Source organism: Acomys russatus, chromosome 30, assembly GCF_903995435.1.
Source record: "Acomys russatus chromosome 30, mAcoRus1.1, whole genome shotgun sequence".
NCBI classification, from domain to species: Eukaryota; Metazoa; Chordata; class Mammalia; order Rodentia; family Muridae; genus Acomys; species Acomys russatus.
Genome location: NC_067166.1, coordinates 19,901,299 through 19,920,986, shown reverse-complemented (window position 1 = coordinate 19,920,986; position 19,688 = coordinate 19,901,299). Strand labels below are relative to the sequence as shown.

The following is a 19,688-nucleotide window of genomic DNA, read 5'->3' as shown; positions in this document are numbered from 1 at the left end:
AAGTGGAGATTAGGTAAACACCACTGCTAACTGCATTTCTAACTGCTTACCATTTTTACTCTAGAAACTGCTCTGACCATTTTCTAATCTAGTCCTTGAGAGTGAGTACAGCAATGTGCTCCTTTTTCTGTTTTCCTTGAAAAGCTAAGATACTGAATCAATACATTGTCCTTGAGGGTAGTTTGGTATGTACGTGAGAAATAACAGGGCTGTTTCAGTTAGAACTTAGAGCAATCTCACAGCAAGATGGCGTGCTTGTCATCACAGTGGTGTGCAGTCGTTGTCCCCTTGTGCTGTACAGTTGTTTTCTTATAAATCAGCTTGATTTCCTATTGACTGTACTAGCGCGGCTCACTTTATAAAGACTTACAACAGAGTCTAAAGTGCTGGGCCACTCCTTTTATCGAGTTAACAATTTTAGCTGTTTCCCAGGAAGGATATTTGGCTGTTTTCATCCTCCTCCTGGTGTCCCAGTTCCTTACATTCAATAGGAGCAGCAGCTTGCCTGATGCTGCCATGTTACTAATCACACAGCACCAGCGCTCTCCTCAAACGCGGCAGTCCTGTGAGACAAGGTGTACATTAGTCCTCGTCACAGTCCCTGCCGTTCACACATTCCAGCATTGAAAGCAGTGAGCTCAAAATCAAACAGTTTTTTTATCGTTTGTGTTTACATAATTATCTGTGAACCAAAGCAGTTTAGAGTAGTAAAAACATTGGGGCCAAAATAAGAAGACATTCATTCTAGCTCAATTATTTGTTAATGTTTATTTTTACTTTTGTGCATGAGTGTTTTGACTGCATGTGCATATGTGCATGACGTGTGCATTAAAGTCCAGAAGAGGGTGCTGGAGCCCCCGAAGTTAACAGTACTGAGCCTCCCTGTGGCTTCTGGCTACCAAACCCCAACCTTCGGCAAGAGCATAAGTACTCTTTTTTTTTTTTTTTTTTTTTGGTTTTTCGAGACAGGGTTTCTCTGTGTAGCCTTGGCCATCCTGGACTCACTTTGTAGACCAGGCTGGCCTCGAACTCACAGCCATCTGCCTGCCTCTGCCTCCCGAGTGCTGGGATTAAAGGCGTGCGCCACCACGCCCGGCGAGCATAAGTACTTTTGACTGCTGAGTCTCTCTCTAGCCTCCCAGCTCCTTTCACCTGAGTGGCTAAGTGACTTTTAGTGAGTTAACGTCACTAAAACTAGCTCTTCAAGTGGGAGTTTTGAAAATAAAATACAAAAGCATTTAAAAATTATTAAATGCTTTATTAAAACCTCTTGGCAATGGCCAACCAGTGTTGGCCATTTATAATCATGGGGCTGGAGTGATGGCTCAAAGGTCTGCACTTCCCGAGGTCCTGAGTTCAATTTCCAGCAAACACACACTGGATCATAACCATCTATGATTAAATCTGGTGCCCTCTTCTGGCCTGCAGGTACATGTGCAGGCAGAACATAGCATACCTAATAAATAAATCTTTAAAAAAAAATTTTTATAAGCATGTTGTAATAGTTAGAGGAGACTTTAAAAGAGTTTTCCTCTTAAATCCGTGTCCAGAAATGAAAAGTACTGCAGTAAGCAGCAGCACTAATTCACTTTAGACACATAACCCCGTGATGCTGCCATGGATATGTGCCAGTAAAGCCTACTGATGGAGGGCGCTGCACTGTGGACCGGCCTGGGAGCTCACTGGTTTACTTCCCGTGTATGAACAGCTGCATAAGGATTGGTGTGGTTTATAGGGTGTCAAGGTAGCCCAGCTCATGCCTGTAATCCCAGCACTCAGGGAGGCAGAGGCAGGTAGATCGCTATGAGTTCAAGGCCAGACTGTTCTACAAAATGAGTCCAGGACAGTCAAGGCTACATAGAGAATCCCTGTCTCAAAAACAAACAAACAAACAAACAAAAAAACCAAAGTCAAGGGCCATACTTTTTGTTTGTTTGTTTTTTGAGACAGGGTTTCTCTGTGTAGCCCTGGCTATGATGGAACTCGCTTTGCTTTGTAGACCAGCCTGGCCTTGAACTCACAGAGATCCATCTGCCTCTGCCTCCCAGAGTGCTGGGATTACACGGTACCGAGCCCAGCTCAAGGGCTATAATCTTACTTTTGTTTGTTGTACTTAAGTTTATTGGAAATCAGTACTTTTGTTCTTCCCAGATTGAGCTCTTCTGTGGTTCCCTTTCTGCTGTTGGGCTTACGTGTGACTCCTTACCCAGTCTCTGGCCCCATTAAGTGACAGAGCCTCTGGCCTGCCATTGCTGTGAAGTACAAATGACTTCTTAGCATTTATTCTCTCTGTCTGGCTCTCTTCTGTGTCTGCGTGTCTAGGTATGTCCACAAAAGTACAGGTGCCCGGGAGCCCAGGAGGCACAGGCTCCTGAGCTGGAGTTACGCCGGCTTCTGAGCGCCTCTAACTGCAGGAACAGTGTCCACTGCTGACCAGCACCATTTCCGGCTCTGTAGTAAGATTACTAAGTAACTTTGAACACTTATGTTCTTTATTAGTTTGTTTTTGTTTTTCCAAGACAAGGTTTCTCTATGTAACAGCCCTGGCTGTCCTGGAACTCACTCTGTAGACCAGGCTGGCCTGGAACTCACTCTGTAGACCAGGCTGGCCTGGAACTCACAGAGATGTGCCTACCTCTGCCTCTCCAACTGCTGGGATTACAAGCATGCACTACCACTCAAGCAAATAGAATGTTCTTAAGTTTTGATTTTCATCATATTCACCCGATAAGTCTACATTCTGCTCCTCACTTTGTGTGTGGTTTTTCGGTTGAGAAGTTGCTCGCTAGCGTAAGAAGCAGTAGCGCTGCTGGGAGCAGGTGCAGTGAGTGAGTAGACGGCGTCTCATCTAGTCGCCAGTCTCTAGTGATTATAACACGTGGTTGGAGTTTGGGAGCCAGTAGCGTACGTAAGTTGCTTCCAGGCGCAGGGAGGTGGAGACCCACTGTGATGACTGAATTTGTTATAGAACCCAACAAGGAGTTGCTGTTCTGCAAGCGGCAAATATTACCAAAAGTTAGCTATAAAGAGACACCAGTCCTGCCACCCTTATGTTTTGATTAGAGGTGAAAAGGTTAAACTCTAAAAAACTGGGGCCAATGCAGTAGCTCTTTTGGCAAAGACCACAAAGACATGTTTGAGCTCCAACACCTATATTAAAAAAACAGAAACTGTCAAAAAAAATCAGGCATGATGGTCCATGCTAATAACCCAGCACTGGGGAGACAGAGGGAGACAGCCTAGTCTATTAGTAAGTGCTAGGCCAGTGAGAGACCCCAACACCTGAGGAATGACACCTGAGCGAGGCTTCTGGCCTTTGCGCGCGCGCACGCACACACACGCCCCTCACCCCAACCCCCACCCCAAGGAACAAGAGGGTGGCTGAGTTCTTGGTGATACATATGATAGGGAAAAAGAAGTGTACGCGAGAGTGTTCATTATTTACCCACTAGTTCCGTGAACACTTGTCACATGGATGGAGTGACAGACAATGGTAGGGTAGGACAATAGAGTGTGTGGGCCCTAGTCAGGCAGACCTGGGTTGCAATCTTGGCTTTTTGTTTATGCTGCTTATGACTCAGCTCCGTACAGATTTGAGGGTCGTCCACTGGTGTTGAATAGCCCCTCTGCCACATGTAAGCTCACCATAGAAGCTGCGTAACTGTTCCCCACTTCTGCCTGTTGTAGTGGATCGATATCTGACTCATCGCACTGGTATGAGTGTTGGCTAAGCTGACATCTAAGAAGTGCCTGGTTATAGATGGGGCGGAGTTTTGGGATCAAGCCCTTATCAGTCAGTCCTAAGATACCACACATTGCAATGTTGGTACATATACTTTTACATTTGAGGAGCATATTTGTCAAAGGTCTTCCTGCATGCTAAGAATATATTTATTTAACATTTCCTTGATTCATGTTTTGTTATCTCTGTTGTCTTATCGTACAGCCCTTTGGCAGCAGTAAGTTCACAGTGCTTGAAAATTAAAAACTTAATATATTTTTTTCCAAGTGGCTAATTGAACCACTTTACCAAGCATGAGTGTTTTAAGATCAGGTGCCTATTTCTCGGTGGTACAGAGCCTGCCTAGGACGTCTGAAGCCTCAGCTTCAGCCTCTCCCCCTTCCAGCATTGCTGTCTTTAGTGCCAACCAGTCTAATTGTGCTGACTTCCTGAAGCAAGTGAGGTTCAAGTCTTAGTTTCACTTCACACAGCATGCCCCCCCCCCCATCTCACCCAGTGGATGTTCGTCTCTCAACTCAGAGGGAAAAACAGCTGCTTTTTTTTTCCCCCAGTGAAAAATCAAAGAGACATTTACTGTGGAAGTCTGTCTCAAATTTCTATTCTGCAAATGATTCAGCACAATTCTTACACTCTGCTTATTAAATAAAAGTAATACATGATATGTATGTACAACAAGGGGACTCAGTGAAAACTTAGACTTAGAACGTTTTTAACTCAGTAGTGTCAAAATATATGCCTCACTTCTATATTTTCAGACTATATACTGATTTTCTCTTGTATGTGCTTTGCAATTAGTTTCCCAGGGTACAGATGATATTTCTGGAACATATCAGGGGCCTGGACTGTGGTTTGACACCAGAGAAGACTGGTGGGTGGTCTTCGGTTTGATATTTTTGTTTGCTTGCTTTTGGGGTTTTCGAGACACGGTTTCTCTGCACAGCCTTGGCTGTCCTGGACTCACTTTGTAGACCAGGCTGGCCTTGAACTCACAGGGATCCATCCACCTGCCTCTGCCTCCGTGAGTGCTGCGATTACAGGCATGAGCCATTGTGCCCAGCTTGTTTGATATTTTGAGACAAGGTATTGAACCCTACTCAGTGCTGAAGTTACAGCACTGTCACTCTGGCAAAAGTGTCCTCCAGAGCCAGGTTAGTTTGGTGAGTCACACTCTTGTCATATACTTGCTGAGTAACCACCAGCCAGTAACTTCCCTATGAGTCAGTCTGCTTATCCGTTGCATGTGATTACTGTCAATACCATGTCACAAAATTGTGACATTAGTTACCATGTATAAGCGCTCTAGAAGACTGCTTGACTCTGAAAAAAATATTAGCTGCCACTATTACTGACATAATAATATATTGGGTTTTTGTTGTTTTATGTAGGGTCTTACCACACAGCCTTGGCTGTCTTTGAACTCACTATGTAGACTTCGCCTCTGCCTCCACTGGAGCTGGAAATAAAGACTAGCACCGCCGTGCCCAGTGCATAGAGTGCAGTGTCGAAGTCTTTTCAAATGCAAGGACCAGAACCTTTGGTAGTATTTTTGTCTTCTGTGAAACGTGACTACCCTTCTGCTGACACTGGAACTCTACTTTAGATGACGTTTGGACAGTCACGTTTCCTGTGGATCCTCCTGCTGTCACTGTGGCCTGAGGGGTTTTCAAAATCACTGGGAAAGTTAGCTGAACAGCATTGAAGTCTAGAGCAAAGATGGACATGTCCTGTGCTCAGCTCTTTTTGTAGGGAGGTTATGCCTTTTAATCTGAAGTGATGTTGTCTTTTGTCCCCCTTCATAGCCTGTCTGCCAGCTACTGGGTCTTAAAGGCGCCCCCACTCCTAGTCTGCCTTCCTCACATTTGTTTTTACTTTTGATCTGTTTGATCTCAGGTGAAAAGTCATTTCTTCAAGGAAGTTTTTTCCAGACCTCCTAGCTGGGTTAGTCTTCTGTTACCTTACCTTACCTTGCTATAGCCGTTCTCCACAGAGGCAGTGCTGCTGACGAGGAATGACGTCATGATTGAGAGGTACCAGATACATGTAATAGGCACACGTGTGCACGCACACACACTACATGCACGCTGCCTCTCACTCTTTGCTAGGAGTAAAACTGCAGTGCTACTGAAGGATGGTCCTGCCTTGTTTTCTTCGGAGCTCTAACACATCGCACTTCCCTCTGGGGAGGGCTGTCACTGAGGGCAGCATCTGTCACTTCTCAGTGATGCAGCATGGATGTGGGAGCGTCTGTTTGCCTAATAGTTATCTGCTTTTTTGTTTTGTTTTCTTTTTCGAGACAGGGTTTCTCTGTGTAGCCCTGGCTGTCCTAGACTCGCTTTGTAGACCAAGCTGGCCTCGAATTCACATTGATCCACCTGCTGCTATCTCCCAAGTGCTGGGATTAAAGGCCTGTGCCACCACGCCTGGCTAGTTATCTGGGGGAAGAGTTTTGAAACAGATGATGGAAACGCTTTTCTCTCTTTCCTAGCAGAATATATTTGCCTTTTTTCCTTATTACTCCTCAGTGGACAGTGCTTTCCCTTTCACTAGGTGAGTCCTGTATTTTACTCACCTTTGAATTTCCAGTGCTTAACCAGTGATAATTGCTCAATTTCATTAACAGCAAAACAATAGTATTTAAGAAACATGTGTTGAATTGGACTCAACGTACCACAATATGTGCTTGGTTCCTGCAGAAGTCAGAAGAGGGCATGGAGCCCTTGGGGCTGGTGTCCACAGCACTGTGGGCTGCCGTGTGGGTACTGGGATTTCAGTCTTGGTCCTCTAGAGGAGCAGCCAGGCTCAGAAAGCCAACTGTCCAGCACTGTTTGTTAACTTTTGCTTTTCTTTTGGGGGGGGTTGTTTTGTTGTGTTTTATTTTTTCTCTGTGTAGCATTGGCTGTTCTGGACTTGTTTTGTAGACTAGGCTGGCCTTGAACTCACAGAGATCCACCTGCCTCTGCCTCCCAAGTGTTGCGCCCAGCTTTGGATTTTGTTTTTTTGTTTTTGTTTGTTTGTTTGTTTGAGACAAGGTCTCACTATGTAGCTTAGCCTCTCCGAAAACTCATTATGTAGACCAGGCTGACTTTGAACTCAGAGATCTGTCTGCCTCTGCCTTCCGAGCCCTGGCATCAAAGGTGTGCTACGCCTGGCTTAAAAGGCTTTGCTTTCGTGTGTATATACCTGTCTGTGCAGCACCACATGTGACTGTGCCTGTGGAGGCCAGTAGACATTGTCAGGCTTCCCTGGAACTGGAGTCACGTGCTTGTGAGCTGCGGGAGCTGGGATGGAACCTGGATCCTTTGGAAGAGCAGCTTGGAAACACATGGCTTCCTCCAGAACCCCAGCTCCTGAAGTAACAACTCTGAGGCTTAAATATATGTCAAACAGCCTAGGCCACTACAGCTAGGCCTGCTCCCTGGCCTGCTCACAACTAACTCCCCACTCATTCATTCCTTTGCCGCTCGGCTGGCTACCTCTGCTCAGTGTCCCAGGCGAATCTCTCACCTCTGGCTGTCTCCCAGAGTTCCCCTGTCCCTCTGCAACTCTCACCTCCTAACTTCCAGCCTTAGCTAACAGGCCATTAGCATTTTACTGACAGGTGATGCGTCTTTACAGACACAAGAGATTCCTTGTCCACAGCTGGTGCTCTTAACTGCTGAGCCATCTTGTTTAACTCTGTGTGTAGCTTTGACTGTCCTGGAACTCTCTCTGTAGACCAGGCTGGCCCTGAATTCCCAGAGATTCGCCTGGCTCTGCCTCTGCACCGCTGCCGCCACACCCAGCTCCTTGGTTAATGCTTACAACTACTTTTCTTTTCTTTTCTTTTTTTTTTAGTTTTTTTGAGACAGGGTTTCTTTGTGTAGCCTTAGCTGTCCTGGACTTGGTTTGTTGACCAGGCTGGCCTCGAACTCACAGAGATCCACTAGTGCCTCCTGAGTGGATTTAAAGGCATGAGCCACCATGCCCGGCAACAAAAATGTTCTTTACATAAATGTTTTCTACCCCATATAAAGCCGCCATGCTTTGTCATCTTGTCTAATTGACTCTGAAATGGTTCTGTCTGCTCTGAGCTACGGCTTTTCCTCATTTGAGTCACTATTACACTATGGTAAGTGCTGGAGACGATGGTGGCAAATGGTTGTGCAGTGATGAGGAAGCACTTATGCTGCTGAAGAGTACATTAAAAATGGTCAAAGTGGTAAATTTTACATACTTATAATTGCAGCATTATGCTTTCTTACCTTATGGCAAGTTCTAGCTATCGTAGCCAAAGATGGCTTTGAACTTAATCCTCTTGACTTATCCAACACCATGCCTTGCTTTTCCACAGTTTTTTTTTTTAAAGATTTTTATTTATTTATTATATGTGATGCTTTATTTGCATGTATACCTAATTACTAGAAGAGGGCACCAGATCACATTATAGGTGGTTGTGAGCCACCATGTGGTTGCCGGAAATTGAACTCGGGACCTCTGGAAGAGCAGACAGTACTCTTAACCGCTGAGCCATTTCTCCAGCCCCCTTTTCCACAGTTTTTAATCCCAGGATTTGGGAGGCAGAGGCAGGTGGATCACTGTGAGTTTGAGGCCAGCCTGGTCTACAAAGTGAGTCCAGGACAGCCAAGGTTACACAGAGAAAACCCTGTCTGGAAAAACAAGTGAAAGAAAGAAAAGAAAGAAAGAAAGAGAGAGAAAGAAACGGTAGTTCAGAGTGACAATTGCCAACCAAATATATTTGTGTTTGATTTTTTTCGAGACAGGGTTTCTCTGTGTGTCCTTGGGTGTCCTGGACTCACTTTGTAGACTAGGCTGGCCTGGAACTCAAGAGATCTATCTGCCTACATATCTCTCCTGGCTCAATCAAATATTTTTTGAGAACCTTTTGTTACAGTTAACTTTAATAAAGTATCAAGGAGCACTTATTAGCGTTGTCTGATCAAGGTAGATTTAAATTTAGATCTAATGATCAGATTATATTTAGTCCTGGAACTTAATCTGTAGACTAGGGTGGCCTGAAACTCACCTCTCAGCTCGAGTTATTCTTTTTTAAAAAATATTTATTTATTTACTGTATATTAGTACTCCATCTGCATGTACACCTGCATGCAGAGGAGGGCATCAAATCCCCTTATAGATGGTTATGAGCCATCATGTGGTTGCTGTGAATTGAACTCAGGACCTCTGGAAAATAATTCTTTAAAAAAAGAAAAAAGATTGATGTATTATGTACACAGTGTTTTGCCTGCACGTACACCTGCAGGCCAGAAGAGGGCGCCATATCACATTATAGATGGCTGTGAGCCACCATGTGGGTGCTGGGAATTGAACTCAGGACCCCTGGAAGAGCAGTCAGTGCTCTTAACTTCTGAGACATCTCTCCAGCCCCTGGAAAATACTCTTTTTTGTTGTTGTTTTGTTTTTTGAGATAGGGTTTCTCTGTGTAGCCTTGGCTGTCCTGGACTCAGTTTGTAGACCAGGCTGGCCTCAAACTCAAAGCAATCCTTCTGCCTCTGCCTCCTGAGTGCTGGGATTAAAGGCATGCACCACCATGTCTTGCTTGGAAAATATTCTAGAAAAAATAGAGCAGGGTATAATGGAGCATATCTTTGATCTCATCACTCAGGCAATCTTTGAGTTTGAGGCTAGCATGGTCTGTAGTGAGACCTTGTCTAGAAATACATATATATATTCCTTTTGTGGTTTGCTTTATTTTGTTTTTCGAGACAGGGTTTCTCTGTGTAGCCCTCAATGTTCTGGACACTTTGTAGACCAGACTGGCCTTAACTCACAGCGGTCTGCCTCCCTCTGCCTCCCGAGGGCTGGGACTAAAGGTGTGCAGCAGCACACCTGGCTAGATAGGTAAATAAGCAAATGCTGTTTGTTTGGATTCAGGTCTGGAGAAGGAAGTGTGGTAATATTCTGATGATACACTGCGTCTTTTGGCAACCACCTTTAGAATGGGTGTGCTGTCTGGGCTGTCTGACTGGGCCCTGTTAGCCCTGGTTTAGTTTCTCATTCCAAGAGCCCTGAGGGCGGAGGTGGGCTAGTCCAGCAGGGGTGACTGCTTGGCCTGGGCTGATAGCCGTGAGATACAGATAGAGGAAAGGTTGTAGAGTTAATATAAGTACAGTGTCGAGTGTTATCTAACAAAGAAAAACTGTATGCATTAGCTATTTTTCATTGCTGTTAAATGATTTTTTTGAAAGCAGCAATGTAAAGGAGCATAGTTTGGGGGGGGGTTGGATACAGTCTGTTATGGCAGAAAAGCTGCCCAATATGATGGTGTCTTGTGGCTTCATAGTCCTAGAAATGTGTGGCTGGGACTTTTCTCTTCCTCACATCTCAAAGGAACAGGAAGCAGAGACCAGACACAAGTCAATAGGGGTGTAAAACCTCAAGGCCCACTCCAGGGATCTGTGTCCTCCATGAGGTGCCAGTAATTACCGCTACCTAAACAACAAGGGTCCAACACATGGGCCTGTGCAGGACGTTTTATAGTCTAGCCACAATACTCTATGTCTATGTAATTTCAGTTAGAAAGCAGTGTAAAGATACGTCGGATTTAATATTACCGCAGAGATGAGCTTGGTGGCAGAAGTGGATCAGCTTTACGTGTATAACCATGTTGCTTTAGTATAACGGAGTTCTTGCAATTAAAAAAAACTTTTGAAATTAGACCAAGACAGGACTAATGTAGTCTAAGACAGAAACCCACCCAGGAGGGTTTCTTGTGGTGCTGAGCGGAGAGTCTCCATCTTGGACTGGGCGTGGTCAGACAGCGTGCTCACCTGCCACAGTCCTTCCGGTTATGCACTTCTACTCTGTGCAGTTTTGTGACTCTGCCAATTAAAGGTTTAAAAATTACAGCACAACAACAGAATACCGTATGTTTTAAACTATGTAGTATGTAAAGCCAGGGAAGAAATGAGAATTCTCACAATTATATAATATTAATACTCTATGTAAGTCATTACGGTACCAATAGATACCAGGAAAACTGGAATAAAAACATTACTGTAGCAATGTTTGTTATAATAGTAGCTGTAATGTCCCGATGAGTTGTGGGTCTGGTGTGGCTGTTGGGTGGTTGTTTGTTTGTTTGTGAGAACAGTTGGCTGTGTTTGCCCTGTTTAGGGAGACAATAGAACACGCTAAAGCACAGTCATGTTACAGATATGGAGTAGAAGACAGTGAAGCAGAGGAGGTGAAAACATTTCTTTTAATGGAGAGGACAAGGTCAATTGGAGGATTGTAATAAGATCGGGGAGAATTAACCTGCTAGGAAGGGCTTTTACTAATTAAAACTGTTAAACCATTATATAGTGATAGAGTCAACGAAAAGATCCTCTCCTTCACCAGGCCTCTCATAGGTTTGGTTATTAAAAATCCTTCACAGTTAATACTTGAGTTTTATTAGTGTTGTTCAAGAGTTTGGTTTTAATGAAGCTGTCATTAGTATAGCAGGCTCACCTTGGTTCAGCAGAAACGGCCCGCATTTGAGTCCCCTGACTCCACAGACTACGTTACCCTTTGCAGGAATGTGCTGAGCGCTGTGTGCTTTGGTGAGGACAAATAACGTAGTTCTAGTACAACTTACTAGGTTTTAGTACCAAATGGGGGAGGGGAAGAGATACACTGACAGAATTAAACGCCACCCCATAAATTGCATGATTTTTCTTGTTTTTCATTCCACAGCCCTTTGTGGAAGGCAGTTATTTCGTGATGGGATTATTTCACTTACTGAGTTCATAAGTTGAAGTTTTATGAAAGGATAAAATTTTTCCATTTAAGTTCTACAAAGGTTGCATTTAATGCTTTTGAGGTGTGGTTATGATTGCAACGCGCCCCTTTAATATTTTATTTGCACGACTAATATAGCTTGTATATTAAATTGAGGTGCAAGTGTTTTTATTTTCACTACTGTGCTGTCAAGGGAGTTACCAGTTTCCCCCCATCCCTGAGGTCGCTGTCGTTATTCCACCACGCTAATTTAAAATAATGACCTGAATCTGATTTCCACCCGGGTTTTGCAACGGCTTGCTTTTGAGTAGTCGTCTGTGTAAGGAGCCTGCCTGCAGAAGCTGGGTTGGTCTGCGAGAGCTCCGTGGCACTAGGACCCAGGGGGCTCCCGTGAGCGGATCTTGGGGCCAGATTGCAAATTCGCGGTGACTCAGTCTGGTCGGCTCCTGGCGCTCGGGGCGGCCGCGGCGGCACAGGCACGGCGGACGTTGGCGCGGAGCTGCGGAGCGGTCCGGCCGGGCTTCGGGTCCGATCCTCAGTTGGGGCCAGGGCCGGGGCGGGGGCCGGGGCCGGGCGGCGGCGGGCGGGTGCGCGGACGCGCGGCGGGCCTGTGCGCGGGACTAACATCTGCTCGTCTCTTCCTGTGTCTGGCTTTATTTGCAGCAAACCAAGATGGAGTATGAGTGGAAACCTGACGAGCAAGGGCTTCAGCAGATCCTGCAGCTGCTCAAGGAGTCCCAGTCCCCAGACACCACCATCCAGAGGACCGTGCAACAAGTATCCTTGCCGGGCCGGGCCGGGCCTCGCGCCGCCGCCGCCTCCCCGCCCGGCCGCGGCCCCCGCCCGGCCTCGCGCACGCGGCCGCAGCCCGCCAGGCCCGCCGCCGCCGCCGCCGCCGCGTGGGGCTCGGCTGCCGCTTCCGGGCCGCCGCCGGGGAGGCCGCACGTGCCGGGCCGCCACGTCCTCGCCGCCGAGCGGGAACGGCGGGGCCAACACAGTGCTCGGCGGGGCGGGGGCGGCGGGCCTAGGAACGGGGCTGAGCGGAGGGGAGCGGCGGGGCGCCGCCGGGGGTGGAGCTGGCGCGGGGTTTGAACCGTCGGGAGGGCCCGGGCCTCTCTCCCGCCGCGCCAAAGGCCGGCGCCTCCGTGGAGCTCACGGTACCACCTGTTGCCGGCTCCCCTGGCGCTCCAGTAAGGTTTGCGTGCTAAAGCTTTGGCCCAAGGCCGGGCTACAGTTACCCAAGGGAGGCACTGTGTGCTGAGTGCTGGTTAGCGGTCCTCTTGCCACAGTGGGAGAGAATGGAATTTGCAGGGAGCAGGAATGGAAAGCTGCAGGCTCCAGAAGAACGCAGAGAACGAACACACAGATCGCAGCCATTTAGCCATGTTAAGTCCAAGCAAGTTAATTCTTTAAGAACTTAGGTCTGCTGTGTTCACAGCAAATTGTCTTGTTACTGTTTCCAGTAAGCAGCAAGGGAATTCAGTAAATAAGCTCCTAGCATTTGAGCTGCTTTCATTTTAAAACACCACTTACTAGAGGCTTTCATTTTAAAACACCCTTTCTAGAGGCTTTCAAAGAAGTACTGCATTGCTGTAACCTCAGCTCTCCAATAGATGACTGAATATGACACTGCCCTGTTTAAAAGTGGGGTCACTTAGATCTACTTGGATTGTTTAAAAAGCCATTTTGTTTGAATACCTTTGATACTAAGGAAAAGAGTTTTACGTATAGGGTAGCTTTTTATCTGAACTGTGCCGTAGATCAGTTTTTTTTTTATTGTTGTTTTTTGTTTTTTGTTTGTTATTGTTTGTTTGTTTGTTTTTGGTTTTGTGCTGTCATAGTTCCATGGGTGGTAGAACTTGAAAAATGTAGGTATTATTTTACAAAATAGTTTTTAAAATTAGCCAAGTCTAGAATTGCATTGTACTTTATATAGCACTAAATAGTTTAATTTCTTGTTTTAAGTACCTATTGTATATATCAAGTATGGTGCTTGGACCAGCCCAGTAGTCAGTGTCCAGTTTACTGTGGGTATTAAGAGCATATTATGTCCTCTGAGAAAGAACAAATTAATCAAGCATGGCTGTGCTACCCCTGTAATCACAGCACTTGGGCACCTGGAAGGGTTAGTGATGGCCTGTTATTTTGTGTTTCCTTAGCATAGAGCAAATTTGTTCTATATAGGCTTGAGCCCTTTTTGAAAGACTGATGCAGATTGTGTGCATTGTATGAGAGTATGCTTTGTCAGAAAATAATGTTTATTAACATCAGCCTGCTAAAACTAATGTTTGTTGGGCTTTTCCTTTGTAGTTACATTTTGAAGTTCTACTAAAGTATATTTTGCTAGAATTTACATTCTGACCCTAGGTATTTTGAGGGCATTTCCAGTGTGTAAAAAGCTTATTTAGTGTGCCTAGTGTATTTAATAATTTAGATTTCTTTAGTAAAAACATTATAATCTCTGTGCAGGTAAAATACACTTGACAAGCATGTTACAGATTGAGAATCAAGCCTTGAAAGATTGACATCATCCTGTCCCTGTTACCACCAGTTGGTGTCCTCACCTGTCGTGTCTTGGGATAATGGGTGGGGATGGACTTGACTGACACTCTATCTGGGAAAGAATTGGTGTGGAGTCATAGGCATCAATGGCATCTTGTCCTTTTTAAAATCTAAAGAATGAATGAGCCAAGGGAGAACATCTTGCTAATTTCCCCTTGAGCTTGAAAAGCTTGAATTTATTTCTTAGGATGCTTTTATTTTTTTGTCATTTGTACAGAATTTTTAAAGCTCGCTCTCTCTTTTTTTTTTTTTTTTTTTTTTTTCCCCTAATGCATTGCTTTATTCAGCATACAGACACTTAGTTTTTTGAGACAGGGTTTCCCTATGTAGCCTTGGTTGTCCTGGACTCGCTTTGTAGACCAGGTTGGCCTCGAACTCACAGCAGTCCACCTGCCTCTGCCTCCCCAGTGCTGGGATTAAAGGCATGCGCCACCATGCCTGGCTCATCTCTTATGTCTTAATAAATACACTTGATGCAATAGTTCAGCCAGAAAGAACTGGAAGTTTTTTAATCATTCTAACTAGTGAGTTGTAAATAACATCAGGTTTGATTTAATAAGCAAATATTATTTTTAGATTATGCAGAGAAGTTTCCTTAACTACTGTTTGTTCTAGAAACTGGAACAGCTTAATCAATATCCAGACTTCAACAACTACTTGATTTTTGTTCTTACAAAACTAAAATCTGAAGGTAAGTAGAGGTTGTGCTGATAATTAACTAAAATGTCGTTAGCACTATTAAGCTCTACTAGTTTCAGAGGGTTCCATTTTGCCGTCTGACGGATGGGTGTCAGCTGTGCCGCCTAGGTTGCTGCCTCTGCAGTGCCTGAGTGGGCAAGAGTAAGAAATGTTCTCCTGTTGACTGGGTGCTAATATAAGTTTCCCCAATTATTTGAAAAGGAAAAATGTATTTTACAGCCTGGTGTTCTGCTTCAGTGTTAGTACACGAGAATCATAAAGACTGACCTTTAAAACAGTGTACAGATTGGATGCAAGGTTTAATAATTACTCGGACGTGTGTATTTATTATAGAAAGAAACATGAAAAGTGCTATAGCCAAAATGAAAATGCTTACAGCATCAGATAATTGTTGTCTCTGAACTTTATTCTAGCATGACTATGTACTATTTCAAAGTCATTAACAACTGATGGAGTCATTAACTATTATAATTCTCATTTAAAATTACTCTTTCAGTACTATAACACTAACTAGTCTATGTTTAAAAACGACATGGTCTGTGATTGTTTTAATACGTGTCATATGTCCTTCTGGGCTTCACACATTACTTATTCGCTAGCATTGCTTCTTTGTCAGACAATTTGCAGGTCAAGGAAAATAAATAATAAAAAAAAAACCAAATAATGATGATTGCCCTCACTGAGCTCACAGCACTTGAACTTCAGACACTGACAAGCACTGGCAGTTTTCTGGCCTCTGTGTGAGAGTGTTAGCCTTTGTTTGGCCATGTGTGGTTTAGAAGCCATAGTAAGAACACTGCTTGGAGTTGTAGAGTAGCTCTGGGTGGACTCTGACACTAAGGCACCTGTCCTGTCCTGCTTCTGTCAGCTGGAAAAAGCCTGCTAGACACTCAGATGCTGTAAGGTCTCAGCTCCCGCCCCTAGCACGTTACGGAAGTAAAGATCTGCGCGCGTGCGCGCACACACACACACACACACACACACACACACACACACACACACACTCTAGCAGTTCTTTGACTTGTTCTCAGATGATTTCCTAGTGAATTCTGTGGGGTTTGTGATTAGTAAAAAAATTAAAACTGAAACAAGGCTTTAAGCCAGTAGTTCTTTAATATATTTTTTAAAATGTGGTTGTTATTCTGCTTTGGTGAATGCTTAGGATTATACTGTCTTTCTTGGTATAGAAAAACCTTATAGACCAGTAATCACTTGGCTGGGGGTGGAGTTCACTTTTAGAGCAGCACATGAAACCTTAGCACTGCAAAGCCCCCTACACACACACACACACACACACACACACACACACACACACACACTTTTTTTTTTTCATGAGGAGAGGGTCAAGGTAAGAGTTTTTCTGTGTAGTCCTGGCTATCCTGGAACTCACTCTGTAGACCAGGCTGGCTTCAAACTCAGATCTGCCTGCCTCTGCCTCCTGAGGACTAGGATTAAAGGTGAGTGCCACCAGGCCTAAGTGTGTGTGTGTGTGTGTTTTAAGTTCTCATATATTACACCCCAACTACAGTTTCCCTCCTGCCACTTCTCTTAGAAGAGCAGGCCTCCCAGGGACCTCAAACACAGTGTAACAAGCTTTAATAAGACCAGGCACACACCATTACATCAAGGCTGGACAAGGCAACCCAGTAGGAGGAAAAGAGTTCCACAAGTAGGCAAAAGAGTCAGTGACAGTCCCCATTCCCACTGTCAGAATTTCCACAAGAACACCAAGTACTCATCATAACATAATTGCAGAGGACCAAGATCAGACCCCTGCAGGCTCCCTGCTCTGAGTTCCCATGAGTCCATTCTCTTCATGTGTTCTTGACTGCTCTGGTCCCTCTAGTCCTTTCCCCTCCTCTGCAGGACTCCCCAAGCTCCCAGGCTTGGCATGTAAAGATACTTTAAAAAAAAAAATAATAATTCAAATAGAGATTGCTAACCCCCCTCCCACATAGACCTGTTAAATTATAAACTACAAGATAATAACGTTTTCTTGACCTAAAGCCTATTTTGTTTAGTTTTTAGGCACTCTTCAAAGGATATAGTGGGAATTTTATGTTTGTGTAAAACTTATTTCTTCTTATGCCAGTGATAAACTTATTTCTCTTCAGCCCAGAAAAGTGCCATATCAAGCCAGCTCCTACAGTCAGCATTATGGCCACCCACAATAGAGAATGTACATGACTTTGTCTTTTAATGAAAATGCTTGCCAGGCACTCGGCACTTGGGAGGCAGAGGCAGGTGGATCGCAGTGAGTTCAAGGCCAGCCTGGCCTACAAAGCAAGTCCAGAGCAGCCAAGATAGCATAGAGAAAACCTGTCCTGAAACATGGAGTATGAGCCCCCATGGGGGTACTGAGAAACCAGCCCAGGTCCTTTTAAAAGAGCAGCAAGTGCTCTTAAGTGTTGTGCCATCTATCTATCTTGTTTGTTTATTTGCTTATTTATTTATTTTGGAGGCCGGGTCTCACTGTGTAGCCCTGGCTGCCCTTGAACTCAGAAGAGATGCCTCTGCCTCCCAAGTGGTGCCATTACAGGTGTGCATTTCCCTGACCTGAGTAAGACTTTTAGGTTCTGAAGAAGCCTCAGATGAGCTCGTCTGTTCCTTTACAGATGAGCAGTCATGGTCTCCTGTGCTGTAAAGTCTTATTTTAATAAGTGCAAAACAGTTTATTGGTTGCTTTTTAATGGAGTTTGGACACAGGAAATGTACTTTAAATTGTTTGCCTTGTGCTGCAGTTTATTAAAACTCTCCACCAAGTAATATTAATTTTAAAAACTTTTCTATGAATAAATGCATACCACTTAAAATAATTATTACTAAATTATTGAGCTAACAGGATGTTTTCTTGAGAAAGTTAGGTACTCATTTACCTATTTCATAGCAACTTTATTTTGAGATAGGATTTGACTGTAGATCTATAGATAGCTTTCTTAAAGGGCTGTTTGTTTGTTTTTTATCCCAACAACAGATAGGGTTTCTCTAACTGTCTGGACCTCACTCTGTAGACCATGTAGACCAGGCTGGCCTCCAACTCAGATCATCCTGCCTCTGCCTCCCCAGTCTAGGATTAAAAGACTGTGCCACCACCCCCACCTCCCAGCCCTTTCATGAAGTTTTAAACTTAAGATTTAGTTTAATGCTTTATTTTTAGCCACTCGTTGAAACACATTCTTTTGTGGGTATGGATGTGTGAAGACAAGGTTTCTCTGTGTAGCCTTGCCTGTCCTGGACAGAGGTCTCTAGTACTTGGACTACAGGTGCCCCCGCCCCTGTCTCTCCCCCCTCCTCCCCTCCCATTGAAATGCATTCTAGTTGGAGATGGAAAGTGATTTTAGATGTTGCCTTGAGTGCTCTTAGCCTACATTGCTGTGGTGACATGAATAGGGTGTTTGTGCTGAGAAACTGTTCTACCCCCCTCCCCCGCCTTGGAAGTTATGCCAGTAGTATGCACAATGCTAACTAGAACGCGCCCAAGAAATTACCTTTGATGTGGTGGGTCAGGCAGTTGGATCACAGTGATATTTAATTTAACACTTTTTCTTAGTTGTGTTTTTTTTTTCCTTGCCTGTCAGTGTATTCTGTGTGGGGGTGGGATGGAGATCCCTTCAGTGGGTCCCATGGAGGTGCAGGTGGTTGTGAGCCTCCCAGTTTGGGTGCTGGGAACCAAGCTTGGGCCTTCTGTCTTCTAATAGTCGCAGCTACTTCTCACTGCTCAGGTCTCCGGCCCCTCGTGGTGGCTCCTGCGGCCTGTCGGGAGGAGGGCTGGACCTAGAGTGGTGCAGAACGACGTGCTTTGAGAGCTAGATATGTCACTTAGTGGACCTGTGTGACTTTGCTTTGAGACAGGTCTCTCTGTAGCCCTGGCTCTACTATCTAGACCAAGCTGACCTACCCACATAAAAGTGTGTGCCACCACATCTGGCTGATAACTTCAGATAATTTAAAAGTCTGAAATAGTAACTAGATAAAACAAAGCCATCCACAGGAAATGAAGGTATGTGTTAGCACAGTAGACCTGTGTTCTATCTTTTTGACTTAGGTTCTAATTTTTCTTTCTTCTTACGGGTTTTTGTTTTGTTTTGTTTTTGAAATAGGGTTTCTCTGTGTAGCCTTGGCTGTCCTGGACTCACTTTATAGACCAGGCTGGCCTCATTCACAGAGATTTGCCTGCCTCTGCCTCCGTGGGTGCTCTGATCACAGACATGGGCCACCACGCCTGGCTAGGCTCTAATTTCTTAACTTGTGTATTGGGTTGTTACCTACCTTGACAGGGTGTGAGGGTTAAATGCAGTGTTTGTGTTAGTGTTAGTGCATAACAAGCATTAGATGACGCCAGCCATTCTGCTGCCATTAGCACTAGCAGTGAACTAAGTGTCTGCCAGAAGGCAGCCTTGAAGAACTTAAAAGTCAATTTACTTTTAATGCTGTAGGAGGTTTTTGCTGTACTGCCCTCTCCCCAAGTGAAAAGCATAGCAGCCATGCTGAATGAGAAGCCCCGTGTACTTGCTTGGGTTTTGGTTTTCTTACCTGGAAGAACTGTTTGGATTCTCAGGAGCAGTTCTCTTTCACGGATACACTTAGCGTAGTATAAAAATATTTTAAATGGCCCTGGTCTGAATGGCTGCAGCTGCTGTCTATGACCAATACAGCTGACTTTTGATACTTTGTGATTTTTCTTTTAAGTCAACTGTAGCAAAAAGAAATTGGAATGTTGGAATCATCTCTTGAACATAAATTGTTTTAAAATTACTCTTGTTGGATCCAGGTGGTAGTGGAACTACCCAGAGGTAGAAGCACGTGGATCTCTGAATTCAAGGCCAGCCTCATCTACCTAGTGAGTTCCAGACAGCCAGGGTTACATAGAGAAACCCTGTCTCAAAAAGCAAACAACCAAAGGGACTATTGTTAGTAGATTTTGAAGCAGAATTACTTTCAAACT

The 19,688-nt window shown here is 44.7% G+C and overlaps 1 protein-coding gene across 2 annotated transcripts in view; it reads left to right on the top strand.

Moving 5' to 3' along the window:
• The window catches only part of Tnpo1 (transportin 1), a 79,493-nt gene that overhangs the window by 19,084 nt on the left and 40,721 nt on the right, over positions 1-19,688 (top strand). The window contains exons 1-3 of one of the 2 annotated variants that reach the window (XM_051172432.1): positions 11,884-12,008; positions 12,146-12,259; positions 14,660-14,735. In XM_051172432.1, the coding sequence (XP_051028389.1) occupies positions 12,155-12,259; positions 14,660-14,735 (181 nt within the window). In that variant the 5' untranslated portion in view covers positions 11,884-12,008; positions 12,146-12,154. Of the gene's footprint in view, positions 1-11,883; positions 12,009-12,145; positions 12,260-14,659; positions 14,736-19,688 lie in introns of those variants that run through there. The other variant, XM_051172431.1, reaches the window with a different exon arrangement.